The sequence below is a fragment of the Eptesicus fuscus genome, chromosome 3, assembly GCF_027574615.1.
Source record: "Eptesicus fuscus isolate TK198812 chromosome 3, DD_ASM_mEF_20220401, whole genome shotgun sequence".
Classification (NCBI taxonomy): Eukaryota; Metazoa; Chordata; class Mammalia; order Chiroptera; family Vespertilionidae; genus Eptesicus; species Eptesicus fuscus.
The window spans coordinates 55,935,721-55,958,737 of record NC_072475.1 but is presented as its reverse complement, the minus strand read 5'-3'; the positions used below and the strand labels follow the sequence as shown (position 1 = coordinate 55,958,737).

The 23,017-nt window shown below is 44.0% G+C and overlaps 1 protein-coding gene across 6 annotated transcripts in view; it reads left to right on the top strand.

Annotated features, from left to right (window-relative positions):
• KALRN (kalirin RhoGEF kinase) overlaps positions 1–23,017 on the top strand; it is a 664,115-nt gene that overhangs the window by 419,956 nt on the left and 221,142 nt on the right. For all 6 annotated transcript variants that reach the window (XM_028131137.2, XM_008155509.3, XM_054713909.1 and 3 more), the window contains exons 26-29: positions 9,866–9,935; positions 12,242–12,331; positions 17,032–17,124; positions 21,897–22,008. In XM_028131137.2, coding sequence (XP_027986938.2) covers positions 9,866–9,935; positions 12,242–12,331; positions 17,032–17,124; positions 21,897–22,008 — 365 coding nt within the window. The remainder of the gene's footprint in view (positions 1–9,865; positions 9,936–12,241; positions 12,332–17,031; positions 17,125–21,896; positions 22,009–23,017) is intronic.

Here is a 23,017-nt window from a genome sequence, read left to right as displayed (position 1 = left end):
ATGAAGGCGCTTCCTGGGAGCTTCTTAATGGGAGGGCCATGCAGTGGTCTAGGCATCGGTTTGCTCTTCAGGAATCGTTTTCTGAAACGGTCACTTTTTTAACCTGAGATTTCCAACGGTTCTTTTTAACCCCAACAGTTTGCATCTTTCCAAAGTTACAGTTAAGTGCTATCTAACCGAGAACATACTCCTCTCGTTTCTAGTGCATAGCTCAGGTCATCCGCCTAGGCTTCAGAAAGGGAGGGAGGGAGGAAGGGATGTGGAGAGGCGGAGGGGCAGACGGATTGTGACTGACACTGCCTGGATAAGCCAATTAGCTGAGTCACTAGGAAATTAGTACCTAGACCAGGGGTGAGATGGTATTGATCCTTTTAAATGGTGTCACTTTGAAAAATTACCACCAAAATTAGGTGTGTGTGTGTGTGTGTGTGTGTGTGTGTGTGTGTGTGTGTGTCTTTCTCAAGGACCTTCGTCTACATAGGTACTGAGTGGAGAAATTCCCAAGTACCAAAATTTCTATACAGGAGAACAATTCAATATGTAGAATTTAATATGTACAAGTAGTGGTTTTAATACAAATTGGGGGTTCAAATGGAATGATACTTTGTTTTTACCCTCCAGTCTTTTGCCCTCCATCTCTTTTCTACAGAACTGAATATAAAGGTCATGAAACTTACCTACACAAGGACTAGATCGAGTTCTATGGCGGACTGCTAAGCATTCCTGGAGCACTCAGATACATATTCCATAAATAGATCCCCAGACAGGTGTGGGTGTGTTAATGTGGTCTCCCCACTTTGACTAACCTACAACTTGTGATTCAGGAAAATCATTTATTTGGCTTGCCTTGATTATTAGAATTTCATCTTTGGTGAGGAGGGCTGTTTGTTAAAAATATTCATCCCCTTCAGTTAAGTGTACACTTTACTTTTTCCTTTTCAGTTATTTGGAGACAGGGCCGTACATGTGAGTCTGAGCAGAAACATCTTTATAAACTCTCTGCTGTCAGGCTCAGGGTCTCCTTCACTGCCAGGCACAGCCATCTCCAAGTGCAGATACAGGCGCTGAGAGGAGAGGAGCCAGTGACTTGCCTAGGGGGTGACACCCCCACCCCTTAAAGGTCAGGCAGAGATTCAGGCGTCTGCTCTCTCCCCTCCCCACTCCACAGACTACCACCGGGACTGCCAAAGCTGGTTGGTTGGTTTCATACCTAACCTGCTTTCATGTGGATCCCCACATCTGAGAAACACTTCAGCTCATATCTTCCATAGGTATGTCATCCAGGTCCCGCACCCTCCCATTGATTGTCTGAAAGAAGTCAGTTTTCAGCAAGACTTGGAAAAGCAAGTTGAGAATCCAACTGCCAGGACTGGATAGGCCTCTGCACACTCCCTCCCTCCAGGCCTGGCACTCCCAGCCTGGCGGTCACAGGCTCATGGCCGAGGGAGCCAGGGCCAGCGCCATGTGGGACTGAAGTGGGAGCACTGGCCAGGCCAGGGTCAGCCTGCATGGGTAGCAGGTGGCCAGGGTCAGCCAGGAGCAGAGGGTGGCGTGCAGCAGGGGGTGAAGACAAGCTGGAGGAAGTGATGGGAAAGGCCAGGGCCACATTTTTGTCATCTTCCCGGAGTTCCTTCTTGGGCCAGCACTGTGCTGGTTTGGAGCGGAGCTGGTACAGTAATGAGTGAAACCCAGTCTCTGCCCTCTGAGTTCCAGGAGTCAGTGAGGCACCTGGGATAGGGTGGAGGTGAGCACAAATGCAGCTCAAAGGAGCAAAGAAGATAGCCTCAATTGGACTAGTAGGAAAGGCTTCACAGAGGGGAGGGCCTTTAAGGTGGAGTTTAAATAAGAGGATATGTGTAGCTAGAGATGGCTCCCTCAGTGAGGGAGGAAAGTTAGAGCGAAGCCCTCCAAGGGAGGAGAGTGGGGCCTGTAGCAGGGAGGCTGGGAGGGGCAATGAGAGGAGTCCTTGGGGAGAGGTCTGGCTGTCACACCCCCAGTTAGACTGTCTTGTCACATCTGTGTCTGTGAGATTGAGGCGGGGGAAAGGAGAGGTGGTGAGTGGAGGTGGTGAGAAGTTGTGAGGATTAGAAATGGTGGTCTGGGGCAGGGGGGCGGTCACAAAGGAAGGGGGGAGAGACAGTGAGGTGGGAAAGTGGGATAAAATACCTAAATAAGGAGAAGTGAGAGGGAGAGAGAAGTGGGAAGATAAGGGGAAAGGAGAGATGAGGAGGGAGAAGAGTGAGAGGAGAGGGAGGCAGTAATGGGTGGAGGAGATAGAAGGATAGATAGATAGATAGATAGATAGATAGATAGATAGATAGATAGAGGAAGGAAGGAAGGAAGGAAGGAAGGAAGGAAGGAAGGAAGGAAGGAAGGAAGGAAGGAAGGAAGGAAAGGAAGGAAGGAAAGAGTGGAGGCAGTATTTAGGGGAAGAGGGAGAGAAATGGCTAAAGACCTAGCCCTCCCGGGGGCTAACATCCTATTGCAGGCGCAAGAATCAGCAAGGGGTTTTTCAGACATTTTCGGCGTGAACCAAAGAAAATGATTGTACATTATGTCCTGATATATATGAGAGGGAATTATGTTTTTCAGCATAGCATCCTCACTATGTGTGATGCACGCTGGTATTTTAGGTTAGGTTCCCGTTTTTCCCCCCTCCTCCTCCTCCTTCTCCTCCTCCTCCTCCTCCTCCTCCTCCTCCTCCTCCTCCTCCTCCTCCTCCTCCTCCTCGTCTTCCTTTGTTAATGCTGATTTACACCCATACATGGATTTGACAACCCCTTGAAACACAGTGGGTCAATCTGCAGCCGCAAGGCGAGGCGCTGGCTCCACCAGGTGCTGAGACAAAGGACGTGCAGCTCAGGCAGGTCCGCGTGTGGCTGCCGCCGCTGCTCCCTGCCTCTCCCTTCCCAGCACGCTCCCCTGGCTAAAATATGCACATGCTATGTTTTCTGTGCTTCTCCTCCCCTCCGGATGCCTTTGGTATTAGTTTTATCCCGTTTACAGAAAATCATAAATAACAGAACATAAAAGCCTGCGGAAAAGCCTTTCAAGATCATCTAGTTCTTTTCTGCGCCCTTGTTTTATAGAGACTGGAGCTTATAAAGTTTGTTTGTGACCTTCCCAAACCAGTCAGCAGCACAGCCAAAGAATGCAGTCTTTATGACTCCCTGTTACATCACACTGTCATTTTCTGAAAATCCAGATGTCAAGGAGAGAGGAAAGGGAAGACCTGCTGTGATTTTTCGTGGCCCTAAACCCACACTTGAGGGATAACTGCAGGCCGTGCACAGCCCGTCAGAAAGGCTTTGTAAACATTGGGCTGCGGTTTTGTTGTTTGATTTTTCTGTATCTGTCAACATTGGTATTGGTTATGGATACTGGGGAATACCCAAGGCAAGACAAAGTCTAGACATAGGTTTGGAGGTGTCAGAGTCATGCTAATATTAGTCCTACACACTAACTGCTTAGCATCCATGCCTAGTGGCTAAACAGCACATTAATGGGTACATATAACATTAAATGTGAGGTTCATTTTTATATCTTATTTTAACATTAAACTTGTTACATGTCTCTGCAAATAGCTCTGGATTCATGTGATCACACAAGTTAAACAAAATTAGGAAATATTAGCAAAACCTACTCAACAGGTAGCATTGTAGCCTGGTCAACTGCTGCTCCAGGTTGGAGGCTGAGGGTGGGGATGCGGTGAGCAGGAGTCCAGCCCTGCACACCCTTCCCTTCATCCCTAACCCAGGCTGAGCTTCCCGTGTGCAATGAAGGGCAGAGCTGGGTGAGGCTCATGGCTCAGCCTGGGTGACCAGACTGTGCTGAGGCTCTTCCGTGAGTAGCCCGACATCTTCTCCATTCATTTAGTAGCTGCGCCAGGATGCTAACCAGCTGTCCTAGCCCCTGCTACCTGTGTTCTGAATCTTCCTGGTCACTGAGGGGTTTTTCAGAAATGATCTCTACCCCTCCTTGTGTGGAAGCAATAACCCAGCTGTGCTTTGAGAAGGAGGCAATGTCCTGTACTTGCTGCAAATAAGCCAGCCTGAGACCTCTCTCCCCACCGACCTCCAACTCTATGCATTCTCCTCATTGTTCTTCTCTTCCCCCTGCTCCTCCTGCCCCCCCTTCCCCCGCTTGTGCCTCAGCCCAGCCTTCATTCCCCTTCTCATCGCCTCTGGCATTCCAGCAAGTGCACATGCTTAAAAGCATGTGCATACACACGTGCACACATGCATACACAAGGTCATCAAATACATTCATGCAGACTGCGTCCTTTAAGTGCAGGCTGCAGTCTCGATGTCAAGGACTGGCTGCTGGACCACATGGGCCCCTCAGAGAGGGACACACTTCTCCAGAAGCACTGAGACTATAGGCCACGTTTATCTTTGGAGAAAGCAAAATCAAAATCACTCAGGTACCTTTCAAATGGTGCTGTTTCCATAGTGCTTAATGATAAGCCTCAGAAAGCTTTCTACCAGTAAGTGTTAGCACTTTCATCTCCCGGGATTCTGTACAAAGCCAGAGGGAAGCATCTTCCTCATGAAGCAACTACATCATGTATTGCATTGTAATAATTTAATAGAGAAATGACATTGCTTAGATCTTGACATTTCTTTCAAAAGTTTTATTCATTTCTGAAAGAACCGCATATTCACACACAAACTACTTGCTTTGCTCATTCTCTCATGATTTATTATAGATAATAATTGAAATGGTGAGGACCAAGATGTTACTATAAAACAGATGAGGTGGAATATTCCATCATTTATGAAGAGAGTTCTGACCTTCTGCCTTTCATTTAAACTTATCATGTCTATTTGAAGTAGGTGGAATGATATTGATCAGACTTACATAATCTGTCATCTTCATAAGCTTCAAATTAAAAAGCAAAATAGAGTTTAATATTGCCACTTGCCTTCAACAAGTACCTTGAGATTGTAGTGACTGTCTTACTCAAAGTTGTGAATTCATATGCGCAGCACAAGATAGTTTCTTTAATTCTTAACTTTTTCATTCCAGTGGAGGCACACTGGAATCTCCCACGCAGTCACCTTCATGTGCTGGTCTGTGGGCCGGATGAGTAGGATTGCCCAGCGAGCTTCCTAAGCAATGCAGACACTCTGATCCCATGCCAAGGTGGCAAAGCCAGGCGTGGGGACCACTAGTGAGGGTTTTCCAGGAGTGTTCCCTCAGACAAAGTCAGATACTCCCTTTGGGAGTGTTCCTCTCACAAAGAAGTCTGGGAAGCACTGCACACTAATCACTTCAGAGACTTACAATGTACCTGATTGGATTGTAGGATTTTGGAAGTCCTGCAGTGAAGAAACCAGCTTACCCCAGCATTTCCCAAATTTAAATGTGTGACCTTGGAATTTAATTTTTGCATTCATTTCCCATACTTAAATGATATGTGACTTGGAATCCAATTCTTGCACTAACACCCAATCAAGATTTTCCAAGGATATGGTTTAGGGGAAGATAATCTACTATAGATTTTTTTTAAAAAAAAACAAGGGCTTAGTCGGGGGAGCTCCCTAAATATGTCTCTATGAGTTGGGGAGAGTGTGAGATACGTATGTTTACCAAAGAGTGTAGTTCTATTAAGATTGGAAAGTACTTATCCTGAGAACTGTTTATTTAGGGCCTACTGTATGCCAGGCACTGTGTCGGGTTCTTTAACTATGTGGATTTGTTAAATTCTCACAACAACCCCCATGAAGGTGTTATTTTCAAGATGAGAAAATGAATCTTAGGAAGACCCCTCACGACTTTGACTAAGTGTGAACTCTGGCTCTTTACCTGGTGCTTGGTTGTGGGAGGAAAGGGAGACATGGGGTCAGTAGAAGGGTGGACTGGGGGTGGTTGCTGTTAAAACCTTCATTTTCTAGAAAGATATTAATTATAGAAACATTTAATTCATTTCATAGTGCTTTTATTGTTAAGGATTTTCAAACTGCATCCTTCCTTGTGATAGGTGCTATCACAGAAATTACTAGGATTTTTAATAAAATTGCTAGCACTGTTTTCAGCATCAGTTATCAATTATGTGGTTATAATTACCACTATTTGTTTAATATTAGCTGTAAGTGACCAGGCCACTAGTTTATTTTGGGTATCCTTGAAACTTCTAAGACAAAAATATATACAAATGACATATTACAGAATTGTATACTTGAAACTTATATAATCTTATTAACCAATGTCACCCCAATAATTTTTTTAAAAATAGAAAACAAATCAACAAAAAACGAGAGCCAAAGAGAAACCCATTCAATCCATAGACTACACCCCAAATTAGTAACTGCAGTTGCTTCTGAGGAGGGGCCAGGAGGATGGGTGGTTTGTTTTTTATCATGTACATCCATGACTCAGAAAAATGATATTAAAAATTATAAAAACTAAAAATACAGCAAAAAATATAATTTTACTAGAGGCCCGTTGCACGAAGAGATTCATGCAATAGGCCTTCCTTCCCTTACCTTCCAGCACCGGTTTTCCTCCGGCACCCGGGACCCAGGCCTTCGCTCCAGCCTGAGTCTGCTGCCTTTGCTGCAGACTCCGGCCAGAGTCTGCCTTCTTTGTCTTTGCTGCAGGCTCCACCCAGCGTCTGCCGCCTTCGTCTTCGCTGCAGACTCAGGCCGGAGTCTGTGGTCTTCGCCTTCACTATGGCCAGAGTGCCGCTCCTGTAGATCCCTTCACCACCACCCCCCACTGCCCTCCCTCTCATAGCAGGTGTCCTGTCCTGCCCGGCCACTCTGCACCTGTAGCAGCTGGGCAGCCACCATATTTGTCCTTCTAATTTGTATATTCCCTCCTGATTGGCTGGTGGGCGTAGCGGAGTGATGGTCAATTTGCATGTTTCTCTTTTATTAGTGTAGATATCCTGTGTGGCATGCCATGATTTAGGTGGTTGTACCATTTATTTGATCGCCCTAGGAGGAGAAGAGCCCGTACACCCTGAGAATCAGAGTTTAGGGGCCTGGAGTGAGGTCCTGAGAGGGCCCAGGTGGAGGTTTCCCGAAAGCATTATCCAAGTGCAGGGCCTCCAGAGTCTCCCCTTTCTCCTCTTCCTCTCTTCTTCCAAGTTCTCCCTGCCTCCTGTGCTCTCCTGTCTCCAAGTACATTTTCTGTCACCAGTCCTTGTGCTGGAATGGCTCCTCAGATGTTATTCCCCCACTTCCCAAGCCACTCAGTCCCCATCCCAGGCCCTATTCAGTGTATCATGGCTCAGGGCTGGATTTCCACCCATTGTCTTCCCTGAGATGTATACTGAAAGCCAACATGAGAAATGACCATGTAAAAACCTCTCAACACCTTCTGGCAAAACTGCTTGTGAAGATATTGTACATTAAACCTTTTAGTGTTCCTCATGGGAAAGAGCTACATAATAAGAGTTTTTCAGAATTCAGTTCCAGAAATAAAAAATACATATTAAAAATAGATTAACATTATAATAATACATTAACATATTGTTATGTTATGGAAATTTTTCAGAATTAACATGATGTATACAGGAATGAGCCAGATTGCTTCTCTTTGCAACAAAAAAGGTTGTTTCCATTTTGGTCTTGAAAAAGATTTAATCCTTAATTACATCATTATGTAATATTTTTTCCTGTTTCTATTTTGGAAGTTATATTAAATACATGTGTGTCACCTGCAATTTTTCTAAAAGTAGTAGTAAATATGATTTTCGGAACTTTTCCAGAGTTACTGATTTTTGAGCTCTGCATATTTGCAGTTTAAAGGCTCAAATTGCATCTTAATTTCCACTGTTTCATGATTCAGATCAGGATACTCTAAAATTCATATATTAGGGGAAAGATGATTATCACCAAATGGGTACTGCCCAGAGTCCCCAAATATTTCAAGTGACTTTTTCTTATAACCAAATACCAATTTATTGTGGAAAATTTAAATTGCAGATAGGTAAAAAAAAAAAAACTATGATTCCACCAATCATTATTAATACTTTAGCTTTCCAAATATGACTTGTCAAATATTTTTTAAGTTACATATACGTATTTTTTTAAGCAAATCCAACATTGTTCTGTGTCATGTCATTGAAGAGAGAACACACACAGAACCCATAATCAATGGTAATTATAAGATACTATAAGAATGCTTGGCCAATAGGAGCCAGGTAGAATAAATCAAATCAATAAAATTAATTTTTCCAATGCTGAAGATCAGTTGTAAAATAATTCTGAACTGCTTTAATAATTTTATTTAATTTTTGGATTAATTTTAAAAATCAACATTAAATATAAAGTATAGATTGAGAAGTTCTATCCACCACTATCTCACCCTATCCCTTCACCTGGTTTCCTGTGGTAGAAATTTTTATTTAAATCATTTTATTGAAGTATGATTAATATGTAAAAAGCTGCACACATTTAACATATACAACTTGATGAATTTGGGGATAAGTATACACCCATGAAACCATCACTGCCATCAAGGCAATAGATATATCCATCACCTCTCAAAACTTTCTCCTGTTATTATTACTGTTGTTATTATTATTAGGCAAGAACATTTAACATAATATCTGTATCTTAGCAAATTTTAAGTATATAATATAGTGTTATTAGTTATAGATACTATGCTATATAGTAGATCTCCAGAATTTGCCTTGTATAACTGAAATTGTACCCTTTGACCATTAGTTTCTTGGGTTGGAAATAAGAATATATATTTCCTACATAGACAAAAGGCAGTGAATTATCTACATTCTTCCATACCTTTCTCTCTTCACTTAATAGCCTGCCCTGGAGATCTTCCATATGAAAACATAGAAAGCTTTGTTATTTTTTATAGCTATGTAATATTCAATTCTATGGATGTACCATGGTTTACTTTGTCACCTACAGACTATCTTTTGCTGTTATAAACAGTGTCACAGTGAATACGCATGTATGTACACCACCTTATGCACATGTGAATCCAACTTTAGGAAATTTTCCGGGATTGAAATTGCAGAGACAAAATATTGATAGAAATTGTCAAATTGTCCTTTGTAAAGATTACACCATCATTTATTTCCATCAGCATGTATCACCACATCCTCATAATTATTTATTTGGAAAACGTTGTGTAATTTTTTTAAAAAAATCTAATTCTATTCCAGTGATTCCTGCTTATTAGAGCTTGTATTCTCTGAGCTCAAAGAAAGTAATATCTTACTTTGAAGGTGTTATAGTCAACTCTTTATTATGTATTAGCACAGAAAGGAGCCATGGCACAGATGTCCACAATAGCAGATTATTCAGTAGTAATTCAATTCAACTTTGAAGTGGATTGTAACTTTTTCTGTGTTAACTTTTTTCCAAAATGATGTCTGCATTAGGAAACATTAACTCTTATTTTTTAATACAAATTGGCTATCATGAAAGAAGGCCAATAATTAGAAAGAAGTTGTGTAGGATTAAAAAGTTTTCTACTTTACCTCTGGGATTACAGATGATATTAATTTGTTCTTTTTTATATTTATATCTATGTTTTAAATATTATAGAGTACTCAGATGGCTTGTATAAAAATAGGCTTGTAGTTGTTATTAAAATAAAAGGCCCAAAACAAATGTAATATTTCATTACTTTCAGCCTGAGAAGTATAAACCCCTAAGGTAAACGTTATTATTTTAAGTAGCACTAATTAATCAGTTAATGTACATTTTAATAAAATTAGTTCCAACATATTTAAAACTACTTTTGACCACGTTATCACTTAGTGGAGAAGCCATGTGTAAATAACAGAGGGTTTACAAGGTTGTGTTGGCCTCAGCACAATCCTCTGGGGTGGAGCAGGGGTCAGCAGTACAGAGATGTCTAACTCAGCCTTTCTCTCCCCTCACAGCATCTTCCTCAAAGAGCTGGAGAAGTACGAGCAGCTGCCTGAGGATGTGGGACACTGCTTTGTTACCTGGGTAACTAACCTGAAATCCTGTTCTCCCATCCCCCATGCTTCCCAGGAGTGCAGATGATGCCAGATGGCATCACTGTTCGGTGCCTGACCTGAGAATGTGTCACTGACATTCTAACATAGGACCAGGGACTGTAGAAAAGGGCCATGAGTAGATCTGAGAGAAGCAGACCCTCCCTGAGGAGCAGAGCCCTCCTTGGGAAAAGTCCTTAGACATTGTGTCCAAGTGCCATGCTGTTTTCTAGCACTTTCTAAAATTAAGATATCAGAAGATTAGAACAAGACCAGCACCCTTGATAGAGGACTACTCTAGTTCCATCTACTACTTTTGTTTTGTTTGTTTGTTTTTTAACTGGGTGAGGATTAGGGAATTAGTACTTTAGGAATACATCAAGCCACCAAACCATTGGTTACATTTTCTTCCTTAATAGAGAAGAACACACTCTTTGGGTATCCATCCCAGTTCTGACCTGCAAGATGAGTGTCAGGTCACTCTCTTTCAAGGTGCTATTGTCATGGGCCAAGTCAATGGGCTGAATGTACCAGATTCTAATTACATGAGTGGAAACAGTAGTCTCTATTAGCATCTCCACATCACATTATTTTCAGCTGAGGTTTGTGATATGAATGCAAAGATCTCCGAGAAGGTCACAAAGAACACTAAGTGCAACTAAACACGGAAATTCTTCCCAAAGATCAGGAGTTCTAATATTTAATAATTATTGTCTAATTATAACTTCTCAAAATGGGTGAATACTTTTCAAAATATCTTCATGCTTCAAGAGTTATGGAATAGGCAGGGCTATGGTTATGTTTTATGTTTTACAGATGGATACATTTCTCAAACGAGCTGGGAGATCGACTAGTCCCCTGGCATAATATCACAGTCAGTTCCACAGTTCAAGTCTTGAGTTACTTTTTTTTCATGAAGCCTTCATGTTTGTTTCCTGGCATTCTCTCATTTCTCAAGGAAGTCTCAGACTGCTATCTTATTTTGTTCTATTACATTTTCTACCTCTTAGCTACATGAGCCCAAGCATACTTCACGTTAATGCTCATATGCAATTTATGATTCCTTGCACAGCCAATGTAGAGAAGACAAGATTGGTCAGTAAATGAAGGGATTTTTAAATCTTGTTTCACACAATTTGTGGGTTTTCCTGACAATCAACCATAAATATGATTCAGCATCATCTCTTAGGGATGATGAATGCCTTCCAGGTAGTATATTAACCCAAAAACCAGTTTCAGAAATCCTTTGGTGATTGCATAAAACAGGCACATCTTGCCAAGAATTATCCCAAGGTAACCTGAGGTCTTATAACCTTACCTACGAGCGTAGTGCAGGAGTAAATGGCAGAAGAATCATTTATAATGCATTGGAAGGCTATGACCAAGAAGCCTGAAGTCAGCGTTCCTAGGCTCTACCACTTTGGAACAGTTTTCACTTCTGTAAAATGGGGATGATGATAATGCAACTCATTGCATAGGGTTCTCATGAGGATCAAATGAAACCTGCTACAGGTATAACGCATATCTAGGCTGCTTTCTCAAAGAGGACATCCCAAATGTTCTGTAGGCACCAAGATGGCAGCATTTCACAAAGGGGAAAGTACTTGGTGGCCAAAATACACATACCTTTCCCAGCGGAAAGAGTGGGTAGCATTAACCCAGAGGGTCCTGAGAGAAATAAGAAATGAATTTTCACCAAGCTGTAAGGTTCTTGACTTGAAGTAACAACCAGGTTAGGACTCATTGTTCAGACCCTGGCCCAGAGGGTCCCCCTGCTTCCCTTCCCCCCCATCATTGCTTCTGAGAAGTTGGGGATGGCCGCATAGTCACTTGGCACACCCTGCAAACCACCCCCCATGGAGACCCTTGAAGTACAAGCAGATCTAGCTCTGAGATCATACTTCATTTTCATGCCTTGATTTTTGCTTTCCGAGCAAATGCTGTCATTTTTCAAGATGGGAAGCACAATTGTAGGTAATCCCCAAAAGGGGATAATCTCTAAGTAAATGCTGTCCAACTGCAGAATACGTTACGATATGTGAATTGGTTTTTGCTTATTCTTTCCAGCACTGACTAGTATTACAATGAGCTCATGTTCAGTGAGCTTTCTCCTGCTGTTAGGAGAAAGGCATCCCAAAGCTGGGGGAGCATGGACCAGATAAGCCCAGAACACTGGCCGCAGATAATCCTGTGGCACACCCTATCTGTTTCCACAGCCCCTGCTGGGCCCTGTAGACACAGTCAACAGAAGGGAGCAACAAATGGATGCTTACCTGTTCTTGTCTTTGTTCTTTTTAGGCAGACAAATTTCAGATGTACGTCACCTACTGTAAAAACAAACCTGATTCCAACCAGCTGATCCTGGAGCATGCAGGCACCTTCTTTGACGTAAGCTGTGATTTTCCAGAGTCACCTGGGGAACTTTGAACAATAGTGATTCTGGGTCCCACCTCTGAGGTTCTGTGAGGATTGACCTGGGTCTGAGGTGGGCTTTGAGAGTTTTTAAAGTGTCCGGGTGAGAGTAATGTGCAGCCAAGGTCGAGCACGTGTATGGAATAGAAGCCCAGAGAAGGGTCAGAGCTGATGGATCTCGTCAGATCCTTTGGTTTTTAATGAGGAGCCAGTCCTATTGGTGAATGATGGCACAAGTCTGTATAGTCTTGGGCCCCAGAGAGTGACCTAAAGTGAACAGAGCCAGGTGGGTCACTACAGGATGCAAGGGAAGAGCAAGAGGGAGAGAAGAAATGAAGGGGGAAAGGAAGTTCAGTGAGAGGGGGCCTGTAGCAGTGATGGTCATTCTGGTGGTCATATCAGAAGTGACAAAAACTTGAAATTCAGAATGTTTTATCATCTCACTAGAGGCCTGGTGCACGAAAATTCGTGCACTCAGGGGGGTCCCTCAGCCCGGCCTGTGCCCTCTTGTAACTCAGGAGTCCTTGGGGGATGTCCACCTGCCAGCTTAGGCCCTTTCCCAAGGGGACCAGGCGAAAGCTGGCAGTTAGACCTCCCTCTGGAAGCCTGGGAGCCCTCAGGGATGTCCAACTGCAGAGGCGGGAGAGGCTCCCACCACCGCCGCTGCACTCGCAGTTGTCAGCACAGCTTGTGGCTGAGCGGAACTCCCACTGTGGAAGCACACTGACCACCAGGGGGCAGCTCCTGCATCTGCACCCTGGTGGTCAGTGTGCATCATAGAGACCGGTTCCCGGTCGTTCAGTCATTACAGTCAATTTGCATATTACCCTTTTATTACATAGGATCAGTCTGTCTTTCTGCCTACCTGCTTTCATTCCTTCCATAAATATCTGAATGTCTACTGTATGTCAGATAGATGGGAAACACAATTTTAGGTAATTGCTGGGCCCCCTGGGGGATACAGACATGTAACTACAGTTCCCATACTCAAGTTTACAGAATAAACCTTCTCTGAGCATCTTTCTAGCCTGACACTGCTGTAACAGAAATGATTCTACAAGGATTTATTGCTCAGTGGAGGAATGACACTTGAGTGGGAGAAAGCCAGACAAGAAAAAAAGCACATGTGCTATTTTAATGGAGCATTAACATGGAACTGGTTCTAAAGGTCCCGACTGGAATTCTGAGGTTAGACGTGATAAAACAAAAAATCCAAGTAAAGCGCTTCCCTAACTTGTTGTCAGAGTTTATGGAATGCTTTATGCCATTATCTTTGCTTAATGATGTGTTTTCCTTAAGATGTTTCTGGTGGACTATTCATCAACCGTATCCAGAAGGGCCTTTTTGACATTGTCAATGCACTGTGCCCTGTCTTCCACTTTGTGTTTTTCTGAACACACTCGCCCTGGGCTCTGGGCAGGCCATACACTGTTCTGCTTTCTTATCTTTGCTCACACTGCTTTCTCTGCCTTAAATGGTCCCTCTTTGAACATAGGCATGCTCACGTGTGCACAACCACACAAAGTCACTCTTCAGAATTTTTACTTTAAAGGTCACATGTTGCTTTCTGCAGAAATCCTTCCCTTCCTCTATGCGTACATGATATGTTGTGTCCCTCGTATTGCATTGTTAACCATGTGCCTTTCCATTACTCACACCTCCCCCAACTGTGAGCCCCCTGAGGTTGACTAATGGTGTGCTTGCCTCACTTTGTACACATCACAGAGTCTGGTGCTGAACTGTATTTTCCTTTAGTCCTACATTCCTCATATGCCTGTTTCTAGCCAATTTCTGGACTTTGACTAATAAGTCATCCCCCAAATCTTGCACCCTATCCTCCATTTCCCAGTTAGTTCCTAATTAGCCTCTACCTTAGCTGGGAAGGCCGATGGAAGCCAGAACTCCAGTCTGTGGGAGTTCCCAGAGCTGGGCCTGGAGGCGGGGAGGGAGAGCAGTCAACTCTCCTGATTGTTCCCAACGCTTTCTGGAAAGCATCATATTTGCAACTCTTCCCCCAATCCATCAGAAGGGTTTCCCTAAGTTCTACAACTAGGAACCATCTGCTTTAGGCTCTCATTCTATAAAAGAGATAAACCCTTAATAGAGGCGGTTTATTATCACCCATTATTGTAAAGAGAACACAGAAAATTGAAGTCCTGGAAAGGCTCCCACATTCACATGATCCAGAATTTCCTACTCCAGATGTGAGGCAGCCCCTTCCTCGCTGCTGCACAGGCAGCCTTCCCAGAGCTGGGTGTCTTGTCAGAGAGGGAGGACTGTCGCAGGTACATTATTGCCTGTGCTGTCTGCCAAGGCCCCAAATTATCTCACAATGTTCATTTGCCCAAGGAGAGTCAGGCTGCCAGCTGTTTTGCCCAGCATCCTTGAACAAGTCCTGCTATGACTACACACCTGTAGGGAAGAGGCAAATGAGTGAGCAAATGGCTACTTTCTGGGGTAATTGGCAGGAAATTGAATAATTTATTTTTATCATTCCCTCTTCTTCACCTTCCTCCATGGCCATATAGCAAACCCTAACTTTCAATGTTTCTTTTATTCCTCCTAACACTTTGTTTTCACTAATCTTAGCTTTTGGCAAGCCCCCATGTTACACGCCTGAAGATATAGATATAAATAGGTATAAATATATATTATGGCTTTAGTATACTCATAGACGTGTGCAACCATCCCCACAGTCAATGTTAGAATTTTTATATCATCCCCAAAAGCAATCACCCCCCTATCTTATCCTCCTCCTTATTCCCCCAGGCCTAAGCAACCAATGGCCTGTTTTCTATCTCTTTAAATTTGACTATTTGGATATTTTATAAAAGTGGATCAGATAATATGTGTTCTGTTGTGACTGACTATTTTCACATACCATGATATTTTCAAGGTTAATCCATGTTGTAGCATGTCTTAGTACTTCATTCCTTTTTACAGCCAAGTAGTATTTCATTGTACAGATACACCACATTCTGTTTCTCCATTCATCAATTGGTTGACATTTGGGTTGTACCCTCCTTTTCCACAGCTTTAAACATTGTATACAAGTTTTTGTGTGGACACATGTTCTCATTTATTTTGGGTATACAGGGTGGGGCAAAAGTAGGTTGTTCATAGTAGTAGTTGTTCATATGGAAAATAATACAATAATATATAATAACACAAGGATAGACTCTGTGTTTTGAGTACTGACAACTGTAAACCTACTTTTGCCCACCCTGTATACCGAGGAGTGTAATTGCTGGATCACGAGGTAACCTTACGTTTGCACTAAGGCTTGTGCAGTAAACTCAGTCTCCCTGTCTCTATTTCCCAACCTCCACCCCCTGTGTTGCTTGTAGGCTTCAATTACTCTTTCTGAAACATTGCTTCCACCATAGTTTCCTTCCATGTAATGTCCACAGTACTTTACATTGAGAAGCTCACCATCAAATCCTAATTCTTTATTCTAGCTCAGCCTCATCAATGCCCTAAAAGCATCTTGTTTATCTAGCTGTATTTTTCACTTTTTCTAGAATCTAAGTGAGCACCCTCTGTACCGTTCAGGCATGGTCCTCATTGTCATCTAAATGCATAAGGATTATTTCCTGTGCACTTGGCTTTATATATTTCCTGTTTGTTGAGTACCATTCCTCCAACTTCCCACTTCACCACCCCTCCCTGTCCTCTAAGCCCCGGTGAAGGCGTTATCTGTAAAATCACTCCTGGGGGCAGGGCCTCCTCTCTGGTCTCCCTGGCAGTAGCAGTGAGAAGTCTTTCTGTCATCCTTGGTTGCTCTCTCTTTCATATGTGTGAGTCTTATTGGCTAGCTAGCATAGAGGTTCTTGAGGGAAGGTACTAAAATTCACCCTTCTCTAATTTTCATAGCACCTAGACCTTGGGGAATAGGTCATTTTGGAGGTAGGAGAGAGAGAGGACTAACTAACATGAGAACTAGAGGCATGAACAGCTGGAAGCCATGGTCACAACCTGGGCATGAATGATGTGGGCATTGTGGCCAGGAAAGATCATCCTCCCCAGGGGTCAGAGGGAAAACGCTGGAAATGACCCCATGGTTTCCAGCTTAGCAGACCTGAAGAATGAGGGGAGTCTCTACCATTGATCACAGTGAACAAGTTATAAGGAAAAGTGGTGATTCTAGGGTGGGATGTGTGAAATCTGAAGAGAGGAGAAATGGGAAGTGAGATCTGTCCTGTGCAGTTCTAAGAGGGAGACCGCAGGCCAACAAAGACTCCGGAGCCGTCAGAATAGAAACCAGAGCTCACTCTCTGCCTTCCCTTTATTTTCACCTTCTTTTTATCCCCCTCTCATGTCCTCCATTCTGGGTTTATTTCCTTCACTTCTACTTCTTCACCTCTCCTTTGCCCTTCTACCTGTTATTTACCTCATCACTTTCTCTACCTGTGTCTGTATTTCTTAAGTTCCGTTTGTTTCGCAAATCTGCCTTCTTTCCCTAAAGTTTCTCCCCTTTTTCCATCTCTCCTCTTGATTTCTATTTCTGTATGCACTTTAGTCTCTCATAGTTCTCTTTCTCCTTCCCTTTCCCCATCAAAGAAGTTTCTCATAATTGCCTTTTCTCCTTTCACCTCTCTTCTTACCCCAACTGCCTCCTGCCCAGAACACAGGTACATGCCCCTCCATGTCTGATGGTGCTCGTTTCCATCCTGTAGGAGATACAGCAGCGGCACGGTCTGGCCAACTCCATCTCTTCCTACCTGATCAAGCCCGTCCAGAGGATCACCAAGTACCAACTGCTCCTGAAGGTACCTCCCTGCCCTTGGTGTCTCCCCTACCCCCTGCCAGGCCCGGGGGATCCCGCTTTGTCAAGGATGGGAGAGCTTCCACCTGAAGTCCTCTCCTCTGCCCAGACCAGAACTTGAGTGATGAGCCCGTGCTTGCATCGCTGGCCCCCGTCTGCATGTCCCATCCCTTCAAATTCCAGATGCTTATTCACTAGGGGAAAGAGGAACTGGGAGCAGGAACAGGGTGACTATTTTCCCACCTACCCACCACTGCACCACTTTGAGGGATTGCCACCCCAGCCACTGGCCTCCCCTGTCCCTTCCTCCTGGGGCAGATTCCCTCTCATGGCCCCTGCTTCCTACAGGATCAGGGGCCAAGGTCTTAGGGGCAGTGCCAGTCTGCATGGGCATGGAGGCCCGGGGCAGTACTTGCCATTGTCATAATCTCTGATTTGTCAGACTAAAGGTTTTTGAGGGAAAGGAGTTGACCAAAGAGTGCGTATTCAAAGCACAATGACACTTGGTGTCTGTAGGATCCCATATACTGAGGTTCTCCTGGAGCCAACCAAGAGATGAGGGTTTCCTCCAAAATCTTTTCTTTAAAAGTCAAATAAAATGATGTAAACTACCAAGTAGTTGGGCTGATTCTTCTCAGAGAAGGATATGCTGACAATCTGAAAATATGACATTTCCCCACAGAAAGCCTGGGAAATTGATATCATAGGCAGTTAAATAACCCCTGTCTATCTGAATTCTTAAGATGTATAAGGGCAGTTTTCCCTAAGTTTGAACATTTTGCTGGTTGCTCCTCAAATGCAAAGGATAGTGAGAGGGCATGTTATAAGTAGTATAGTTCCAGAGAAAATGTAATGAAAATCAGCTCATGTTTAGAAATTCAGCTCATGCTTGCAGAATCTCACATATTCTGGCTGCACTAACCCTGAAAACCAGCCTAGTTTCAAATCTGGGTTTCTACTCATGTTAGAGAGTGTGCCCACCGGTCTGGTCCGTGGTCTCCCTGGCTCAGCACTTGTGGTTCCAGGATGAGTAGAGTGGGGGCAGCAGTGAGCCTGGGCCTTGGACCTCTCTTCCCGCTCTGGGCCAGGGCAGGGCCATGCACCATCCTTCCCCTGCAGCCTCCTCCTTCAAACCTCCTTCCTGTCTCCAAGAAGAGACTATGGGCTGCTGCTCCCAGGCGCCCTAGTCATCCGACTCCGCAGAGATGACTTAGAGAATTACACCGCGGCATCGTGCCCATGGCCTTTACCGAGGACCAGTGCCAGATATAGCAATGGGCAGGACATCTCGGCTGTTTTGGCAGAACTGCTGTTGAAGCTGTCATCCTCTTTATGTTTTGGAGTTTCTAATAGAAAGACCCAGAATTTCTCATAAGATCTCAGTGTGGGGCTCGCAGGGGGTGGGGCAGTTCTCCCCTGAAGGACTGGTGTGCTTTCTACCTTCAGGTCCTTCTGTGCCTTTGACTGCCGGATCGTTAGCATTGAGTTCTCCGGTTACTCACGGTAGTTTCTCCTTAGCCCAGGTTTCTGTGTGTAATTCTCCCTTTTTCCTATCCCACAGAATGGTTTTTCTTATGCCAAAAGGTTTTTAAAATTTATTTCTGTGTTGTTGTTGTTTTAAATTTAAGTATCCCCAAGCCTTTTCAGGAATTGGGGGTGGGGGGATTAACTCCCCCATCTACACTGACAGTGTCTTAAATCAGTTAAGATGCAGTTCTAAGAGAAAGACAGCTTTTCACCTCTCCCTTTTAAACCCATAAGGCTGAGGTTCCAGGGATTAATTCTGTGACAGGGAGGAAGTGGGGAACGGATGGCTGTCCTGTGTCTCGCTTTAGGCAGATGGAGGATGGGCTCTGGGCTTTCATTCCGTCTTGAATGTTTTAGGAAGACATGACGGTGTATGTAACTGAGATGGGAAAAAATTAAGTCATGGGAATTTGGTTGTGGAGAAGTGGTAGAGTTATTGGAAAAAACATTTACGATAATTTCGACCTCTTTTAAATGTGCTGGTAGCATAATGCCTGCCAAGTAAAAGAAAAATAGTTTGCTGAGCTTTTCCTATAAATAAATAACATGGGATTTATTTTCTCATTAAAGTCAGTTTTATTCCAAATAAATTGATATTTAATTATCAGTATCCTCTGGGGTTCCTCACAGTAGGTGTTACATGAAAGTAAAAACTATATATCAGTTCGAATGTTCAATATTCTCCGTGTAAATCTGCTGCAGCTGTCCTTTGGGGTGTAAATGAAATGTGGAGCCTTCGCCTTATCATAAACTATCGCTGGGATCTGAGTAGAACTTATTGGCTCTGCTGGGTGATTAGTGGGTTTGCCAAATTGCTTTGGGGGTTAAACTAATTGGTGTTTTCTGTTGTGAACTGAAGCATATTTCTTATTTCTCTCTTATGTTTCTGCCTACACGTTCCTTTTGATGATGTATGAAAACAGGGGTTAGATTTAGGAAAGTGGTGGGGAGAATCAGAGAAGTTCAGGTTGGCGGAGGAAAACCAGCTTTGTGAACAATGATGCCATTATACTGAGTGGTACCAAGGACAGAGCTGGGAAGTGGTCCCTTCTTCCTCCCAAACATGTGCTCCGGGCAGTTCACCTCTTCTGTGGGCACTCAAAGCTCCCTTCTTCGTGTGGAATGTGTCCAAGATAACACAAAGGATTGGATTTTCATACCAGATGCTCACTAATTGGATATCTTGCCAAATGCAAAGCTTTGCCATACTGTCATGTACTTCCTAATGACACTTTGACCAGCAATAGACGGCATATATGACAGTGGTCCCATGAGATTACAATAGAGCTGAAAAAATTCCCAACACCTAGTGATGTCATAGCCGTCACAATGTGGTAGCACAACGCATATGCATGTGCTGTGGTGATGCTGGTGTGAACAAGCCTACTGCACTGCCAGTCGTATAAAAGTACAGCACGTACAGTTATGTACAGTTACATTACACCTGATAATGATAATAAATGACTCTTACTGGTTTATGCATTTACTATTCTTTTACTCTTTTAGAGTGTACTCTTTCTACTTATAAAAAAAAGTTTCCTGCAAAACAGTATCTCTGTTATCCTGGCAGCAGCCTCATACATATTGTTTACCTCCTCTCTTGATTGCCGCATTTTCTCTTGTGCTTGGTTTAGTCTCATATCGTTTTATATAGTAACATGCTTCACAGGCTTGTAGCCTAGGAGCAATAGGCTATCCCATCCAGGTTTCTGTAAGTGCACTCTATGATACTCACACAATGACAAAATCCCCGAATAACGCATTTCTCAGAATGTATCCCCATAGGTAAGTGGCACATGGCTGTAGTTCCAAGGATACAAATAATCTAGGGCAGAGGTAAAAGAGAGAGAAGTCCTGGACTGCCAGCAGCTCCAAGTCCTCTCTGGCAGCGTCAGGATGTGCTGGGGCATGGATCAACATACAAGGTTTCCAAATGATGTATTATATCACCTTCCCTGAAGAGAGCCATTGTGGTCATGAAGTGTACTCACTTTTTACTTAACTAGTTGCATAGCTTACATGATACTTTCCAGGGAGCCATGCCCATAGAGCCCCAGATTCCAGGTATATTTACCATAAGATGTCCTGGATAAATGGGCCACATCTATTCTACTAAAGGCATTCCAGAGCAAGTGTCATTCATTTATTTGCTAGAAAGTCTGTAGTTCACATGTTTACAAGGCTTGATCTGCTCAACTTCTTTCTTTTCTGAAAGTGCATCCCCACCTATCCCCTGCCTCCCCCCATCCTCAACTCCCCAAGGAGACAGTATGAATTGCAGATCTGTTGCTTAACTGTTTCCTTCCGAGGGTCAAAGTGAGCAAGATACAATAACCCTGATAAGAAAAATCAAAGTCAGCATTTTTCTGATTTGGCCAGAATCATTACAAATGGTCTTTATGATTCCTAGGGTAGTTGGAAATTATCTTTTCTCCATCAACCACGTACTCTATATCTTTTTTAGAGATGGTAATGACCTAGTTTCCAGTGAGGAGGTAAGAGAGAGGGTGGGCTCCGGGAAGTCTCAGTGTGGTAAAGACAGGAAGGAGACAGGGTTGGCATGGTGGATGGACCCCTGGACTTGGATTTAAGAAACCTGGACTCAATCCCCTGCATTACTTTCCCTCCAATGAATTCTGTAACCTGGGGAGAATCTCTGTTCCCCTTAATCAGTTTCCTCATCTGACACTGAAAGGACTAGTACAGAATCCCATCTGTTGGCCCCAGGTTAGGAACTCCTGAGCCATAGGATCTAAAAGTCTTTTATAACTCTGAAATGCCATAAACCTATGATGTCTGTAGCCCCAGATTGCTCCCAATACGATGGGAGTCAGCATTCAGGCAGTAGAGGTGTGTACATAGAAGTGCGGGTGACAAATGAATGCTGAGCGTTCTTTGCATGCCCTTGTCTTCTCTTCATGGTTCCACAGGACTGCGCCTCTGCTCCTGCGCTTTGCAAGGGACATTCTCTTCTCCAGGAGGGCAGTAAAGTGTCAGAGAACACCCTACCACTTGGGTTGAAATGAGTTAGTTTGGATGAGATTGAGCTGAGGGAGCTTAGTTGTGGGGGGAAATTGTGGTTGAGTTCTTTGGAGCTAATCCCATCCTATCCTACCGCACTTTCCTTATAGCTTAGAGGGAGCCATTGTAGAGAATGACTCTGGCTGTACTTGCCTGAATGGGTTTGGTGCTGAGTGGGTGGGGAAGCTGGGGGAGATGGTTCTAATTGTGTTTGGACTTTCCCCCCAGGAACTTTTAACTTGCTGTGAAGAAGGGAAGGGGGAGCTCAAGGATGGCCTGGAGGTGATGCTCAGCGTCCCAAAGAAAGCCAATGACGCCATGCATGTCAGCATGCTGGAAGGTAGCTGTCCTCTCTGCCTCCTGGGGGAGCCCCCTCCTTTCTTAAGACCAGAGAGCTTGTATCATGGGAGGGAAGTGGCATGAAGTCAGGCAAGGGGCAAGGCCAGAAGAGAGGAGAAATGGCAAGTGGTTGCCTGGGTCCTCGGGCGGTGTGCAAGGAGCTCCACAGGGTCCAGCTCACCTAACACCTGCCTCCAGGTAGACCAGCCTGAGCCGTTTCAGGTATGTGGACGGCTTGCTGCCTGTGAGATGGTCTAGGACAGGCCATCACCTTTACTGCAGGTGGGCTACAGCCCTGACCCACAGCAGTCCTGTTCATCTACATTCCCCTCAATCACAGTTTCCTCGTCAGACAGTCCCATCTGCTGGCCCCAGATTGCATTGCATTTGTCAGAAGAATAAGTAGAAATCCTGCAGGCATGAACACACACACACACACACACACACACACACACACACGCAGTCTTCAGCCCAAAGCCCTTCTCTTTTTTTATTGTAGTAAAAGATACATAACCTAACGTTTACCATTATAACCAATTTTAAGTGTACAGTTCAGTGACATTAAGTACATTCACATTGGTGTGCAGCTACACTTATGCCATTCCTAGCCGGTGGAAAAGCCCAGCCAGGTAAACCTGTTAGGACTTCACCGACGTCCATTCAGTCCCCTGGAACCATGTCTTGTCTTGGGATCCAGAAACCTGGTAGAGTGGGGCTCCAATAAAGTGCTCTTAACACCGCAAAACAGATGGGCAGAGCAGCCCTATTGGGATGGAAGTTCTTAGATGAGTCGACTCATCCCAGTCGGGGCTGGCAAACAGGTGTGGAGGGAGATAAGTGTACTGTGTTGTATATACGTAAACCTGTGGGCTCCTTCTCCCCTGCCCCACCCCCCGACCTAAAACACTTGGTCTGGTCTCAATACTTCTAGGTCACCTTTGGCAAGGAAGCCCCATTTCTACACGCAAAGGAGCCCTGGTTACCTTCTCCAGACTAAGCACTAACCATCT